We start from the raw sequence: 17,483 nt of genomic DNA, 5'->3' as shown, positions 1-17,483 counted from the left end.
TCACTGAAAGGGAAAACAGCCCTGGCTATTAAATGATTTCATTTTCTAGTGTGAACTGAGGGTTCTCACTAGCTCTGATATTTAAATGATAAAGCTTCTGAAGTAAATGACACATTGTTTGAAACCAGCTCACTTTCGGTATCTGGTAGACTGAAAAACTTGGAATAGTAGTACTTTTTAAGAATAGCAGTGCCTGTTCTTTTTATATATAACATAAACCATAGCACTTATTAACTTGGTCTTTCTAGAACAAACTGGAAGGAACAGTGTGGCCGGAAATTGATGATTCAAAAGTCTTCAAAATTCTAGATCTTGAAGACCTGGAAAGGACTTTCTCTGCCTACCAAAGACAGCAGGTAACAGCGTATGCCCTCTAGATGCCAAAAAAGTAAAAAAAAAAAAAAAAATCATGTGTTGTGCATGATCCCTGGTCCATCACCATGACTGTGATCTCATAAGCATCTTAGTTCTAGCTGTTTGGTCTACCCCGTGTATTCCTGCAAAGCAGCATGGTGTGCATGTCCACATGTATGTCCAGCTGTCTTTCAGTTGTGTGTGAACAGTTGAAGGTATGTAAGCTCCTTGTTAAGGAGCTTCGTACCCTGGTATGTGTCCAAGACCTTGTTTCTGTTGGTATAAAGAGTTCTGTATGTTATCATCACTTGTGTGTAGTTAAAATGGGTCACCAGGAGAAAATATTAGAAGAGTTAGATAACTTATATTGTCACCTCTTAGTGTTTGTTTACAAAGCCATTTTGGTTTCTGTGATCCTTAAAAAATATACATCAAATGGTTACTATCAGAAGCAGACTGCTTTTTGAAATAGAACACTTAGAAGTATGGGAGTTGGTAAATGACTATAATTTGGCAGCTCCATAGAACCTAGAGAAAAGTTTTAACTATATGTCATAAACACAGCAGACTCAGAATTGGGCTATGAAGGCTGAGCGAGTGTGGAAGTGGCAATGAGACAAATAGAAGCTACTGAAGAGTGAGCAAAGCTATACCATAATTGTAGCAAGAACATGTGCTTGGTGCTTGCTGGCTGTCTGTATAGTGAGCATCACTATGTGAGCCCTGGTCACATCTACCTGGTTCCTCTTGCTCCTCCAGAGGGCATCTTGATAGAGTCTCTTAAGGTTGGGCCAGAAGAGATCGCAGCAAGGTGGCAGGTATGGAGAGTGTCAGAAAAAAGAGCAGTCAGAGTAGGATCCCCGGAGAGAAAAAACTTGAGTCCAGGAGTGTGAGAAGAAGGATTCTTGAGGATGACCAGAGAACAGGAATGATGAAGGAAGCAGAGTGCATCTTAAACAGGAACACACAAATACTGAACATCTTACAGGGGCTTTTGGGGGGCTTTACTGAGAGGCCCTTACCTTCCGGATGAATCATGTACAGGGTGGAGCATCTGTCAAACAAACAGCAGACTTCCTAGTTGGCTCGCTTGGCTTGGTTCCCAAGAAAAAATGTCTCAGGGCCGGGTGCAGTGGCTCACGCCTGTAATCCTCTGGGAGGCCGAGGCGGGCAGATTGTTTGAGCTCAGGAGTTCGAAACCAGCCTGAGCAAGAGCGAGACCCTGTCTCTACTTAATAATAGAAAGAAATTATATGGACAGCTAAAAATATGTACAGAAAAATTAGCCGGGCATGGTGGTGCATGCCTGTAGTCCCAGCTACTTGGGAGGCTGAGGCAGTAGGATTGCTTGAGCCAGGAGTTTGAGGTTGCTGTGAGCTAGGCTGACGCCACAGCACTCTAGCCCAGGCAACAGAGTGAGACTCTGTCTCAAAAGAAAAAAAAAAAAGAAAAAATGTCTCAGAAAAGAAATGCTAAGCACCAAAAGAGAAGGTGGACTGAGGGTGGGGAGAAACAAAAGCTAATTTTTTTTCCAAAATGGTCTTTGATGTGTCTGAAATGGGGAGGGGAGAGGGTAATATTTCACCAGAATATTTCACTCTAAGAGAGGGAAAGTTTCTCTACAAAACTTTTTTTTTTTTTTTTGGAAACAGGCTTTGTCTTGTCACCCAAGGCTGGAGTGCAGTGGCATGATCATAGCTCACTGCAACCTCAAACTCCTGGGCTCGAGTACTCTTCCTACTTCAGCCTACCAAGTAGCTGGGACTATGGGGGTGTGCTAGTTTTGTTGGTTGTTTTTTGTGGCTTTTTGTTTTTGTTTTTGGTTTTGGTTTTTGTAGAGCTAGCGTCTCACTATGTTGCCCAGGCTGGTCTTGAACTCCTGGCTCAAGCAGTCCTCCCACCTCAGCCTCCCAAAGTGCTGGAATTACAGGCGTGAATCACCACACCTGCCTGCAGTGCCTTTTATGCTAGTTTAATAAAGTACAAAAATAGAGGTGGTTGCCTGCCATGGTGACATGAACCCTTAAAACAGGAGCCCTCAGCTGGGCCCCCACCCCATAAGTAAGAAGTCAAACTTGTGCAGTGTTGTACAGACCAAATAAAGGAAAATGAAGAAAAGAATACATGGCATTGTCCAATAGAAAACTAGATACCTTATCTTTCAATGGACAAACAAAGGGTGTGTTTAGAGTCCTCATTTGGCATGTGCTCTGACCAGACTAATTCCTGATTGGCTGCAACCTGCCTTTTCTCTCTGCTATCCCAGGATGGTGTCCCCTGGGCCTCGACATGAGTCATGGGACATTCTTAGCAAGTTCCCTAGCAATTCAGATAATAATCTTCTGAGCTGGGTACACATCCCATTACTTTCCCATTTCAGTTTCAGTTGCTAATGCTGGCTCATGCCGGTTGCCTAAGATGAAGGTTTGGGAGCCTAGAAAAGTAAATTAAAGGAAGGGAAAGCATCAGTTACGCCAAATGATGCTATTCAAGTCCAAGCATGTGAGTTGCATTTATTATAAAGGCAGGTGGTTGAAAGACCTAAGTTTACAAGACTCATAATTAACTGGCTTTCGGCAGAAGGTGCAGAAGGATGCTGCCAAAATGCTCTGGGACAAATATGTGGACAGTTCTCAAGAGCTCTGGGAGACAAGACTGCAGGAAGCCTAGCGATTGGGTAATTGCCTCCTAGCAACCAACACTGTTTAAGTAATCAGTAGGCATTCCAGTCAGGAGAGACCAGAACATTTCGGTTGTACTTAACACTAAGTAGACAGTAAGTAGAATCAGTTGTGACTATATTTTCAGTAGCACTTTATGGAGAAAAATTTCAACATACCCATTCAACTTGAGTAAGTATCTTCCTTTTGGTGCAAAAACTTGAGAATTTTTATACCATAGTATATTTTCTAAATGAGGGTAATTTGAGCCATTTTATCAAATTTACTGAATGTTGGGAGAAAGAAAATCCAAAGATGTGGACATTCTAATTGGGTTATGTATTAGGGCAGAATAAAGGACACAGGATGCCTGTCATCTCATGATCAGTGTAAACCTCAAAGACCTATGCATTTCACCTCAGTCTTGACAATGCATTATACGTACTCCATACACACATATAGATACATATACATATATACCTGTGCACTTATACACACATAAACTATGGTCGATTTGAGAAATATTGTATCATTACTATCAGAACAGATATTTATAGTGTCTGCTTTGTATATGAAGTGCTCCAAAGGATGCAAATGTATTAAACTTTTGCACAGGCCCACAAGGTAACTTATGGTATAAACACAGAGAGGAGAAAAATTTATAAATAACCATACAATGGACTAAAAGGTGATAATCAGTGTTAAGTATTCTTTACATTCCTGGTGCTGAGTATGATATACACAGTTCCAATCTCTTCTACTCTAAGATTTAGTTCTCAAGGAGCTCTTACGCTTCTTTTTTTTATTTAATGCTCACCCCCAACTCTATGAGTTACATGTTATTCCTATTTTATAGATAATACAAATATGGCTTAGTGTGTATTTAGCATCTCACAAAGTAGCATAATCCTCAGTTTTACTTTGCTTTTACTCCATAGTTTTTTTTCGTTATGAATGTCAGATTTTGTATAGGATTTTCTTTTAACTCCAGTTTTAAGAACAAGGCCACTCCTATTCAGAATTTTTTTCAGTGCAAATATCAAAGGTGTGCAGAGCTGATTATGTAAGCTTATGTGCCACATGAGATAGAATTTAATAGCATGCATTTATTCCCCTACTCACATTCCAAAAGTTCATTTGAAAGTCAATTCCTTGACTCCCAGGACCTCTTTTTCTCATTGAAACTACATTATACATGATTCCAGGGCAGCCACAAAAGATTTATTTTAATACATAATGTAGCACATTGCATACTAGTACTATTTCAGATACAGTTAGCACATTGCATAGTAGTACTATTTCAGATACAATTAAATAATATTCATCTCGGTTTTATGAGAAATTTTTATCCTGAGATGCTATAAATTCATTTCTCCCTATCCATGCAGTTGAATAGAAGGGAAATGAACTAAAGGTACTACATTTACCTGAAGGAAGTCATATCTCTGTAGCCACAAATTAATAGCTCACTATCTCTTCCTTCCTCCTGGGCTTTGCCTAAGGACAGCCCTTCTTTTGAGATCCTGTTATCAGCATTTTGTGTAATTTTTCAAAGCCTCTCTGTCCCAGAGTCCAACTTCCTTGCTAATATGTAATATATAAGACATTTGGGGGATTCCATTTAGAACATCCAGTAATATCTCCTGATTTTTAATAAATGATCCAAGACTTTTCTTTTTCTATTCTTTTTATATTTTTCATTATTCTGTACATCTAATTTCCCCATTGAAAATTAGATGATTTAGGATATTTATTTGAATAATTTTGGTCCTTAACCACAGCACATGAAGGCAGAAGAGAGAATTGCAAATAGTGGTTTTCTTAGGACTAAAGTGTAGGTTCTATAACTAGGTTCCATGGTAAGAGTTAGTCAAATACAGGGTTTTATATAAATACAGTATATAGATTTTTCTGGAGAGAAATCCCTACCTTTTATCAGATTTACAGATATGTAAGATATGTCAACCTCACAAAGATTAAGAACCATTCACATAAGGGTTATCGTTATCTATGAAGTGTTGAGTCATTGTTTCATTGTGGCACCCTATCTGTAGCAATGTATCAGCACTGCTTCCTGAAAATGCAAGTCCCAACTTTCTATTTCAAGCCACAAGCCCTATACCAAAAATCGTCTGGAAAAATCAGACCTCCTGTTAGGTGGAGGCACGTATAGATGATTCTATAGTATTTGACCCAATCCAATTAGAAGTATCTTTTGTTATTTCCCTCCTGTTTTTGAGTAAATTAATTTAAGGTTTCAAAAAGAATGTTAACTAACTTTGAAATAGGCCTGGAAGAATCGTTATTTCTAACATGCCCCATGCAATGAAACTCATAAGCTTTGAGATTTTATTTATAATGTGTCGATGAAAAGACCTTTAAAGAAGTGGAATCTTTAGGGTAACAATCAACCAAACTCTTGCTTGGCAGTCTTCATCCCGCCTCTGGAAAGATAAGATACATTACTTAGCTATTAACTGTTACACTTACTGCTTCTGCTGGTTACAAGTGGGAGCGCTTGCCCACCTGTTCTCTAGCTCAGCTGAGAGTGGAGCAAAAGGGGGATAGTGGACTTCAGCATCGGCTTGAAAGATAAAATTGTATTATTGTAGCTTCCAAAGATGGAGCTGATGAATATGTGTCAGGTACTGGCAAAATGCTTTACATTCATTGTCACATTTAATCCTCACAATAATTATCCAATTGTTAACCCACTTTACTCAGTCTCTCAGATGGAGACTGAGCCCCAAGCCACACAGTCAGGAAATGGCCATTGCCTGAATCCATAGCTCTCTACACTAGAGGTCAGAAGTCTTAATTTCCTGACAGTGGGAACTTAAAATGTAGAATGAGTTGCCAGAGAACTTCATAAAAGTTTCATCTTTGAAGGCCAGACAGTGAGAGCAGGATCTAAATTATCCAGCAACTTTCTGTTTAAGAGAAAAAAAATAGGTTAAGATGACCTCATGGACTTCATTTCACTGTGGTCTTTTCTGCCCTTGAAAGGAAACTGTTTTACAGGAAGAGTCCTAAGGAGCTTTGGAGTAGAAAAATTGATAGTTATTGTAGGGACAAAAGAAAACTAGGATATCAGAGGGACAGAAAGTTTTCTTATAGTTATCAATTTATTTTTTAAATGCCATTCTAGAAAAGCAATCTCTCCTTGTATGGGCAGAGCAAATTCTGTTTCCCACTAGAAGAATTATGTGAAACAGCCTATCTGTGTGAAATTGACCTTGGCAGTGCTGCTGAGACCAATGAGACCTTGAGGAATCTGCCGAGCAAATGCAGGTTGTGCAAGCTGTTGGCCCAAAAGCTGGAGTGTGTTTGCACACTGAAATTTTATTCATTCCAGCATTGTAAAAATATCCAACCAAAGCTGTAACTTTCTCATAATGTGTCAATTACCTCTTCCTCTTTGCCTTTGCCATTCCAAGACTTACCTAAAGACTGTTTCCAGAAGAGGCCGTTGAGCTTGTATGCTTGAACTGCCCTGAGGCAGTTGGGACAGGGCCACCAGTGACCACACACGTGAACTTTTGGTTGTCTCTTAATTGCACATTCTGGTTTTTTTCCTCCTACCTACCTATAGCACCTATAGGCATTGTTTGGACCCTACAGGGTCACTAAAGGTTAATATTACTGACTGGGGTTGTTCAGCTTGTTCTTAATCCTTACTTATGACACAAAAAGACAGGAAATTATTTCTACCAAAATGACATACTTTTCTTTTAGTACATAACAATGGAAATAGTTTCTTCAGGTTGATGGAATTAATTGATATTCTACTTCAAGTAAAAATCATCACATTGAGTAAATGGAGCCAGTGGTCATCTCAAAGAAGATTTGTTCCTTTCCCAACTTGAGTCTTCCTGGGGTGTTTTAAGCCCTATGCTTTTCTGAATATGATTTGCCACCATTGAAAACTGTGTACCGCAAATGTCATCTTCCTCAACACTGAATGCTTCGTACTGTGCTCTTGTATCTTCCGCCCGACCTTCCCATCTTTATCAACTCTTGCTGATGATCTTAGGGGCATAAGTCATCTCTTACCCTGCATCACCGATTTCCTTGACTGCTCTGACTTGCCCTCATTTGTTGCTGTGATTTCTGAACTGCATGTATCTAATTTGCCTTTTCCATGCCTCTGCCATGGCTGTAGGATTTCTTTGTGAGCAATAACTCCAAGCAGGTAAGTGAGCTGCTACCTAAACCTTGCTTAATATAACTCCTTGGCTCACTGTAAGCTTGAAATTTCTTGGTTATCCAGTTTTTTTGTTTTGTTTTATTTTTTTAGATAGTATAATGCAATGCCTAGGTAATTCCACATTGGATTTCAACTCTTAACTGAGTGTGTAGAAGTTTGCCTGCAATTTCAGCACAGCAAGAGACAGGTGACATTTGATCACATGGTGCCTCATATTATAAATCTGATATTGCCTTTTTCTCCTAAACTGTTACACAGTTTCAGAGCTCTTTGGTTTCCTCACATTTTTAAAATGCCATAATATACTTTTTAATTGATCTTGACTGCTAATAAAATCAAACTTGCTGTTTATCAGATTAGTCTGTGTTTTCAACTTGAACTTTTTATTATTAATTCCTCTGATGCCCAGCTTACTTAAGCAGTATTTTATATATAATTGTTTAATGGCTGTCTCAGCATAAATTATAACTGGCCATCAATGCTGATGGATGTCTGTGTAGCAACAGAATATGCAAATAGTGTTTTATTGTTAATTCAGATAAACAAACTAATGCCTTGGAGTGCCCCCTCCCCACTGTCCCTCAGGCTCCAGGGTAATGAAAGGTACCATCTGGACTTGGGAGCTTCCTATTGCACACGAAGATGTTTGGGAGCTTTTATTGTTTAGCTTTTTTGAGTGCTCGGGATGCAAATGGTTCTAGGGTGAATGAGCCCTGCAAATGGCTAGACCTGCAATGGCAAGCCTCAGCTGAGCTTGATTCATAGTGACAGTTCTCTCTACAATCCATAGGAATTTGGGGGACAAAAGGAGGGCACCACTCACTGATAATTATGCACGCTTAGTATCTTCAACTTAGAAGCACTTTGTTCTTTCAAATAATGCTTTTTCAAACGTGGGTGGTCAGCTTTTCTTACTGTTTCCCATTGCCAACTAGATTGTAGCCTTTGTTTCAGTTCCACCACCTCCCTGCACTCCCCACCTCCCCATCTCAGCTTTGCCTGTGTGTGTGTATGTGTAGAGTGTGTGTATATGTGTGTGTGTGAACAGAGAATGTAAAGGAAAAGTGTATGTATGAAGTCTGAATGTCACTGCTGGACTTTGATGGATGTCTCTTGTGCTCTTTACAGAAAGAAGCAGATGCCATTGATGACACACTGAGTTCCAAACTTAAAGTCAAAGAGCTTTCGGTGATTGATGGTCGGAGAGCTCAGAATTGCAACATCCTTCTCTCGAGGTATTGTTCATGTTGAATAAACATTTCTAGTAGGACCAGCGTTTCTAGTATGTGGCTCAAAACCACATGTTTGTAATTTTGTTTTAATTGTACCCTGCTGAGGCACAGTTCTTTGGATTCCCTTCTGGTAAAATGAGAACTCTTGGTGCTGACTTTTCCTAGTGGAATATATCAGAGCTTGATGCATACTTTTAGAGTTTAATTTCCACAGACAGAACATCCTAAGTCGATCTCTTCTTCCCAGAAGGCCTATAAAGTGAACTTGACTTTTATTTACACTTCTTGGCCTTTGAGCTATGCTGGTTGTTGAGTAGCATTGTCACAGAATCAGGACCAAGATGAAAACTTTGTTTCACTTTGCTTTCTAATGTCACCTTTTTATATTTCAAGATTATATGATTTCATGATCTTTCTGAGCATTTTTATGGCTAAAAGGACTTGTAAATCTCAAACCTCAGTGAAATGCTAATTTATTCAGTTTAGCCCTGTTCAGAAATCTTTCTCATAATTAGTGAACCATGCCAGCCTTGGAACTTGAAAAGGAAAAAGGAAATTTGGGAGCCTGGAATCTGATTGCAGCTTCAGGGAGTATTGTCAGGTCATTCTAAGCATTTTAAATCTTTTCTGTATCTAGTTTCTTCTTTTTTCTAAAAGGTTTTTTCACATTAGGCAAAGACACCTAATGCTTATGAGGTGAATGAAGATGTAAAGAATCTTGAATGTTGGGGCTTTAAAGATAAGTTGCATTCTGGAAGGAATGTCACATCTGCATTGGAGCCGGTATACGGTGACTTCTCTTTCAGGGAGAGTGAAGAGGAAGAGTAGTAGTCCTTATTATTTAGTTGGTCTTAGAACGAATTTCTTTTAACACAGAGCTGCTGCTTCATTTTCACTGTAGAATCTGATTTTTAGCCAGATATATATTACTTTAGGGAGCAAATGTTTCTATTAGTGAAAGAGAAATTGAACCTTGGTGAAATCCCTGAATTTTAATGCAACTGGTAAGGTAATGTGAACCATCCTGTTAGCATTTCATTTCTGCCTCTGGCTGAAAGCTATGTAAATGGCCAAACCCTGTATTTATTCTGACTTTTGCTCCATGAACCATGCTCAGGTTAGATAAAATATCTATCTGCCTTAGGAAGATACCATTGAAAATAATTTCAAGGTCTACTTATTTTTCTTCTACAGTAGTCCCCATTATCTGTGGTTTTGCTTTCCAAGGTTTCAGTTACCTGTGGTATAGTACAATAAGATATTTTGAGAGAGAGAGAGAGAGAGAGAGAGACCGTATGTTCATGTAACTTTTATTACAGTATATTGTTACAATTGCTCTATTTTTTTTTACTATTGTTGTTGATCTCTCACTGTGCCTAATTTATAAATTAAACTTTGTCACAGGTATGTATAATATGTATAGGAAAAAACACAGTACTGTATAAATAGGGGTCAGTACTATCCACAGTTTCAAGCATCCACTGGGGGTCTTGGAATGTATCCCCTGGACAAGGGGGGGGGACTGCTGTACAGTGTATACTATGTGTTTTGTTACCTTTTTACAAATAATATTCTTAATACCAAAATTAAATGAAGATTTGAGGAAAGTTGTGGATTTTCTTTAAATCATAGATTTTCTCCCTATATTTTCTATTTGTGCAGTCCAGATGAACACTTTAAATAAAACACCTTGACAAAGGTAGCTATCGTTCTGAATTTCTGTAGTGTTGAAATGCTTGTTGAGTAAAAACCGTGACCTAGTTCCTCATAGACAGATTGTTTAGTACTAAATGCCAACCGGGGTAATTACACTAGTTGTAGATAACGTTACAACTCTTTCTGGCAAATTTCCCATCCCATTATTGAATTATTACATATTTGTGGGATGTAATTCCCTGTTCCCTCAAAAGTGTCAGAGCCTAAGGAGACTTAGAACTTTAATGTGTCTAAACTCTCTTTAGAAGATAATTTTAAGAACTCGCCTCATACCTGTTAGATTATCTATTAAAATCCAATTTAATGAATAACTGTTATTATACAGTGAGCACAAAGAAAAAGTGTGTTGTGTGTAACAAAGTGATTTTGAGTCCCAGTTGACCTTTTGGTATTTGGCCTTATTGATCAGGTTCTAAAACCTCTTCCACAGAGGATTCAGTACCACATCCTTTTCTGCTCAGTGATAAGTTTTACTCTTTCTTCAGGAATATGCAGACTGACATTTTAAATGGGTTGTGGTAAAAGTGCAACAAATTAAGCAGATTTAATTTCAATTTGTATTTTATTCAGTTTTTTAACCACTTAGCAGTTTACCTTTCATTCTCCCTTTTTTACTGGCAATTCATTACTACGCACAAAAGGAGCTAGGGGCTTAAAGGAGGGGAGAGATATATGAAAGTGTGTTTGATACTTTTTTCTTAAGACAGTCACCACTTTGGAAAATTAATTTGCCTGGCACTGGGCTGGGTGCCACAGGACATACTAAAACTTAATAGCTAGGCATGGTGACACAATCCTATAATCCTAGCACTTTGAGAGGCTGAGGCAGGAGGATTGCTTGAGCCCAGGAGTTCAAGACCAGCCTGGGCAACGTTGCAAGACCTCATCTCAAAAAATAAAATAAAATAAAATAAAATAAAATAAAATAAAATAAAGTAAAGTAAAGTAAAGTAAAGTAAAGTAAAATAAAATAACAAAACTTAAGATGGTGTTGCTGGTATTGAAAGCCCATGGCTATTGGAGAAGAAAAATGGCACACGTGAGAAGACTTGTGAACAATTCAGGGCTTACACTGGTCTGGCTGGAGGGATACAGGGAGCTCAGCCATGTGAGAGAGGGGTACCATCAGGGTTTACCAGAGGAAGTGGGCCTCAAAGTGCAAGAAGCTGCCACGTGGATTACATGGACAGAGGGCTTGGGGAAGTTAGTTTCAAGGATACAGCAGCAGTAGCAGCAGCAGCAGCAGCGAGGACACAAGAGGAGTCTAAGCATAGCTGATAACGAGAGCCCTGTGATCACAGCAGGGAATTACTGATTAGGTTGAATGAAGCCAGGCAGAAGAGCCTGACATTCACTCATACTAGTTATATTGTATTGGTTGTGCCTTTATAAGGGCAGCCCAGGGTCAAGTCATAACCTCCTCATCTATAAAATGGAGATCATGAAAGTAGTAGTCTTGCAGTGGGCTTGTAAGAATTCGTCCTCCGTATGTGTAAAGCCCCTGGCAGGGTGCCTGCTGCATGTGCTAGCTGTTCAGTTAAGGCCTGTTTATGTATCCATGGGATCAGGAATCTGGACAATTTGTTAAGGAGGAGAACAGTGTGTGGCTTTTTTAAACAAGGTTTTGAGTTTGGTCTCTCAGGGGTTTGCAGGACAGATTGGAAGGGGTAGAAAGCTGGACTAGCCATCAGATAGGAGTGTCTTTCTATTGTCCAGGTGAGACCCAATGAGAGACCGCTTTGAAAGAGATGAAGAAACCTTTGGTAGTACTTGAAGACTGATTTTTTGCTTGGGGACAACGAATAGGAATGTTTCAAAGATGACATCAGGATTTCCTTCCTTTCCATACTTACTGTCTTTCTTCTTTTCTGCTTGTTTCATTCCCAAAGGTTGGCAAACCTCTCTATTACTTATCTTGCTGACGAGGGATTTATTTACCAGCAATGTCATCATTACACCATGATGAAAGTAGTCCACCATGATGAAAGCCTATGGTGTATTCCATGGGCTGTATTATAGTGAGCACTTGTGTCCACAGTACTGGTTATGCCTTAAAGCTCTCCCTCACATTCTTCAAATGTTAGGGGGCCCTTTGGTCGGGGGCACCTGCCACAGCTTTGTCTGGAGCCAACCAGGCAGTTGGAAAGAGGCAATGCGGGAGATGCAGCTCACCTCATGCCTGAGTGAGTGGGGTGTTTACAGCGTGAGGCCTGGAAGGTGTGAGTTTGAATGGGGAGCTCCAGGGCACCAGGGACTGTGCCTGTCACAAACTTCAGAAGAGTATGGAATGGACATGATGTACCTTAGAATGAGAATTCCTTCCTTAAGCCCTCAGCAGAGTAAGCAACTTTTCTACACATGTATTTGGATGATGTAGCAATTTAAAATTCACTGCTTTATTTCCTAAAACAGACCTCTTCCCTCCAAAAAAAGAAGAGAAAAAGAAACTTGGAAACAGATTTATATTGCAAAATGAACCCACCTAAGACACAGTTTTATGAAGTGTTCTACCATTCTTTTTTTCCAGATGCTCACTTAACATGGCAGCCTGGGTGTAGTAAACCACAAAAAGCTACTTTAAAGTGGGGGGATTTGGCTTAAATCCACTGAAGCAGAGCTAAGGCTGATCTAGCCATCCATCCCTAACTTATTTTAATTACATCTGGATGTTCCAATTCTCTTGGCAAATTGTTGAAATATTTGAGTAGAGCAAGGTAGAGTTAAATACTGTTTTAAGATGGCTGGTTTGCTTCCTGCCTTGTAAAGAAAGTTGGAGTGGATGTCTCAAAAGTTGCCACCCTCCAGCACACCAGAACACTGCCAAGCTTTAAAAGCAATTAAAAGGCTAGAATTGGTAGAGTCCTTAAATTACAGAGATTAGAGACTCATTCTGTGGATGACAGATGATACTAAGAACTCTGCAACCTATAGAACTGTCCCCGAGGGCGGGTACCGTCTCCTCTTTCCCCCAAGGTAGGGTTTCTTTGTCTGATCCAGCAGGCCACGTGCATGGCTTTACGTTGACAGGTAGATTTTCTTAAGTACTATCCATTAAAGTCTCAAGTCTCTTTGTGGGCCACATTAAGAGAAACCAAAATTGTTGTGAATTAGAGCTAGTGTTTAGTCCAGACAGCCTCTGGGGATTGAGAAGCATAAATATATACAATTTCAAAAGCAAGAAGTTCTGCAGTCCATATGGGGAGCTAATGAAATGCAAATCTGATACTTCAAGTGTTGTTCTCACTCTGATTTTCAACTCTTTTTCTTTTAAATGCAAAACAGAAGGACTCAGTAGAACTATGCCATAAAATGGTTTCTTCAGCTCGGTGTGAAAAGGACGCAGAACTAATTTATTTTTTTCTTATAAGCAGAGCTCTTTTCGTGATAACTCTAGATGTTTCCACAGCCAGTTGGTTTTCATTAGTGGCAGTTTCAGCCATCCCGCTTGTTACTGTTCCTTGGCTTTGCATGGCCGCTCAATGGTGTTTGCTCTTAAATCGACTCGAGCCTTTCAGTGTCCTGGAATCTTGGGCTACCTACTGCCTGTGCAGTTGAGGCCTTGATGCTGTGATACAGTTTTCTCCCTATTGTATACTTTATCCATGCCAACTTAGCTAAACTGTTCTATTTAAGTGCGGGGATTTCCTATCATGATGTTATGGTAAACAAACGTGTTTATGATTGTCAGGCAGTGATTGTCCCAAGAATGACTAAAACCATCTGGAGAAGTCTGCCAGGACCAAGGTTGCTATACACCGCACAGGGGTTATGACGGTACCACGACTCAGACGAGGTGATAGAACAGGTCTTATTTGTTAACACGGACAATCTGGCACTTTGCCCAGAATGCTGTATTTGGATTTGAAGACATGAAATAGAAGACAATGGTATTTGTACAATAGGATTCCCAAATTTGTTCCTTCTCTTTCTTACTGGCACATGAAACAACATTCAGTTCAAATAGCAGGGTGGATGGTTTTAACAAAATCACGTCCAAAATCTGGAGAAGAGGACAAGCCAGAGGTGTGCACAGTGGGGTGTGGCTCATCCCGCTCTCCTGGGAGGTCCTGTCCTCTTTCTGCTGCCCTTGCGTCCCCACTTCCACCTAGTCAGCCCTCACAGCTGTCTGTGAGACTGTGTGTGAGCGTGTGCCCTACATACCTTTATGTCCTAAGTGTTTCAGTTGATCACCTGATTCTCCCAAAGATTATAATCCCCTTTAAAATAAGGACCACATCTTCTAATTCTTTTTTAATGCTCCCAGGCCTGATGGGGGGTCATATACAGAAAGGAAACCCGGGTGAAATAATGGGTATGAGAGTGCTTTGGGAAGTGTTCACAATAACCCTAGTAAGCACTGTTTAATGATCTCTTAGCTGTGTGTGAATATTAAGGTTGTGAAAGGACTGCTACTTTTTCTTCTGGTATATAAAGGCTGCCCTATGGTATATATAGTTTATTGAGCCCTTTCTATGGGCAGGAGCTATTCTAAGCACTTTAGGTGCATTAATTTACTTAATCCTCACGCGTGCACACACAAACACACAAAAAAATCCATTTTGAGGCATGTAGTTATTATTTTATTAACCATTTTACAGTTGAGGAAACTGAGTCTTAATAAAAAGCTTTTTACGGTCACACAGACCACAAAGTGTCAGAGCCAGGACTGGGGCCCAACCTATCTGATACCAAAGCTCCTACCTTCAAAAGTTGCATGTGTCATGTGTACATCTTGCTTTATATTTGTGTGTTTACGTCTTTATCTTCCAGTCCTAAATATGATTCTTCTTGAATAGCATACACTAAAAGAACAGATCAAATGACGTTAATATGTAACATTAGTGGTAGGTTGTAAGGAAGTAAGATTTTAAAAATAAATGTGGGTCGAATGCTTACAAATAGAACAAAGAAATGAATCTATCGTCACAGCTAATAATCTGATTAAGATTTTTTATTCTGGTTAAAACTCTTTTTATACCTAATAAAAACCCATTTTTACAAGTATGTTTTAATTTCATGGCTCATGTAATATTTTATAGTCAACACTTTGTTCTGACTTAAGACAAATTTCTAATTAAATTAGTAAATCATTTAAGTTAATGGTAGACAGAAAAACAAAAAACAGATTTGTGTTTTAGCTCAAATCCTTCCCCATGAAATACTAACCAGATAAGCAATATTTGTAAGAAGAGTTTGGGATTAGCAATCAAATCTTGGGTTTGTGGCTGCTGTCAGTTTGACCTCTGGCAGATCACTTGGCCATTCTGAGCCTTAGTTTTTCGATCTATTTAAAAAAAAATGACCATTACAGTTATTTTGAGAATCAAATAAAATAATATATGTGGAAAACCTCTATACTGTCAAGTGCTTCTATTAATTGTTGTTCAACTTTTAAATAGTAACATATGGTTTCTAACCTTCTCAAAATCCATTTTTTACCTTACAGCAAACTTTAAACATGCCTGACATTAAACAGGTCACAAATTTAGTTCTGTCCTCTCACCTGCAATTCATGGACACTATATATAAAAGAAAACAGTTGTGAGTGTTTCCCCTATTTCTAATCTTCCAATCCCTTGCTTAAGGAAACTAAACCATAGAACATAGCAGCTTTGTTCTCTGTGTCAGCAGAGCATTACAAAGCCCTGAAAGAATGTTAAAGCAGTTTCAAAATCCTATTTTTAGGTGCAGTATTGTCAAGAAATAAGCTTTCCCTGAGAGATTTTGAGAAAAACAGTACTTGAGAGTCAGCAGCTGAAGTAGCAAAATGAATTATTTTGTATTAAATTTTAGTACTCAAACCAGCACTGTTAACCACCAAATAAATTATTCTTTCTCCAGGTTGAAATTATCCAATGATGAAATCAAACGGGCAATTCTAACAATGGATGAACAAGAAGATCTGCCCAAGGACATGCTGGAACAGGTGAGCTGCCAGACATGTCTCAGAGTGTAAGTGACAACTGACTTCAATGGGGAGTGGGATATTGAGAAAACCCGGTTGTTGCTGGTAGATAATTTCCTCATCTCTGAATTGAGGAGGTTGAACCAAGCTTCCACGCAGCTCTATTGGGAGACTTTGCGACCATATTCTCTCACTGTTCCCCAAAATGATGAGTAAAAAGGCAGTTCATGAGTCTGTCAAATGCTTAAGACCCACAATGCCAGATTTTGCCCTTTAAGCTACAATTAAGTAATTATGCCTTAATAAATCACATACATCTAGTGTTAGGAGAAAACCTCTATTTCACAGGAATATTGAGAATCTCGCTAGCACTGTGAGATCACACATGGCAGTACATAAACTGATTGAATACTAAATTCTCCATACAATTTGTGTCTTCATCTTGGTTTACCATTCCCACAACCACAAAAGCCACTGTTAAACCCCCAGCACTATCATCTGTATCTAAATACGTGTATATGTCATAAGGTGGGTTGTAAATTTCTTGGGGCCAAGTAGCATCTCTGTATGTTGCACGGCCCCAATTTGTGTCATAAATGGCAGCAGGTTAGGGATTTACGGCAGTCGATACACATCTTTGTCCATGGCATTTGAATGTAGTTTTCATTAGCCACAGCCAAGCAGCCAGTCTACTCTTGACGCAGTATTTCTATAGCATTTCTGTCCAGGCACTCTAACCATGTCATGTGTTACTCAGTAGCTTTGTTCACCTGCCCCCAGATGACAATGTTGTTGAATTAGCACATGTTCCAGGGATTATCACCTATCTCTGCCCCCTGCCCCTTGGTCTGGCCTAAATTTTTCTGTGCCTTGTGATGTTAGTCTTAGAATGTTCTAGACTATTTCCTCTTTCTGTCTCATCATCCTCGGGATGGAATCATTTTGAGTGATTTTGGTCCAGCGGTCCACGTTTGTTAGAGCCAGGTCCACTTAAGGCCGACATGGACACTAGCAACCACGATTCCAGGCTGCACCCAAGGTCTTATCTGTAGGTATGCTCAGCTCCAAGGGCAGAGGAGAAGGGTATTTTGTGCTGATGCTGATCCTGCGTGTCGAGGCTGCTCTGGGTGGAGTGCCTGTCTGTCTCCGTGTGCATTTTTTATGTTTTTCACTGATGTCCTCGAGGGTCTCAGACATAAAACAGGAGTGATGTGTGCAGCATCACCCCCTAAATGGATCTGTCCCTCCCTGCAACCTCTACTGCTAGAATTGTCCCAGGTAAAAAACCCTCACACTTAGCAGTGGAAAAACTTTCCATACTGTCCTTTAAAGGTTTGATTTAATTATCAAAATAGTTAATGACTGAACAGTCATTAGTCTGTTAGGCTGCTCCAAGTACGACTGGTTTA

At 39.5% G+C, this 17,483-nt stretch overlaps 1 protein-coding gene across 1 annotated transcript in view; it reads left to right on the top strand.

Moving 5' to 3' along the window:
- Positions 1-17,483, top strand: part of DAAM1 (dishevelled associated activator of morphogenesis 1) — a 163,338-nt gene that overhangs the window by 125,499 nt on the left and 20,356 nt on the right. Inside the window, exons 15-17 of the mRNA XM_045566390.1 lie at positions 249-356; positions 8,350-8,456; positions 16,011-16,095. Of these exons, the coding sequence (XP_045422346.1) occupies positions 249-356; positions 8,350-8,456; positions 16,011-16,095 (300 nt within the window). The remainder of the gene's footprint in view (positions 1-248; positions 357-8,349; positions 8,457-16,010; positions 16,096-17,483) is intronic.

This window comes from Lemur catta, chromosome 1, assembly GCF_020740605.2.
Source record: "Lemur catta isolate mLemCat1 chromosome 1, mLemCat1.pri, whole genome shotgun sequence".
Lineage (NCBI taxonomy): Eukaryota > Metazoa > Chordata > Mammalia > Primates > Lemuridae > Lemur > Lemur catta.
Note: the sequence above shows the minus strand (reverse complement) of the source record. Positions and strands in the feature narration are given on the sequence as shown.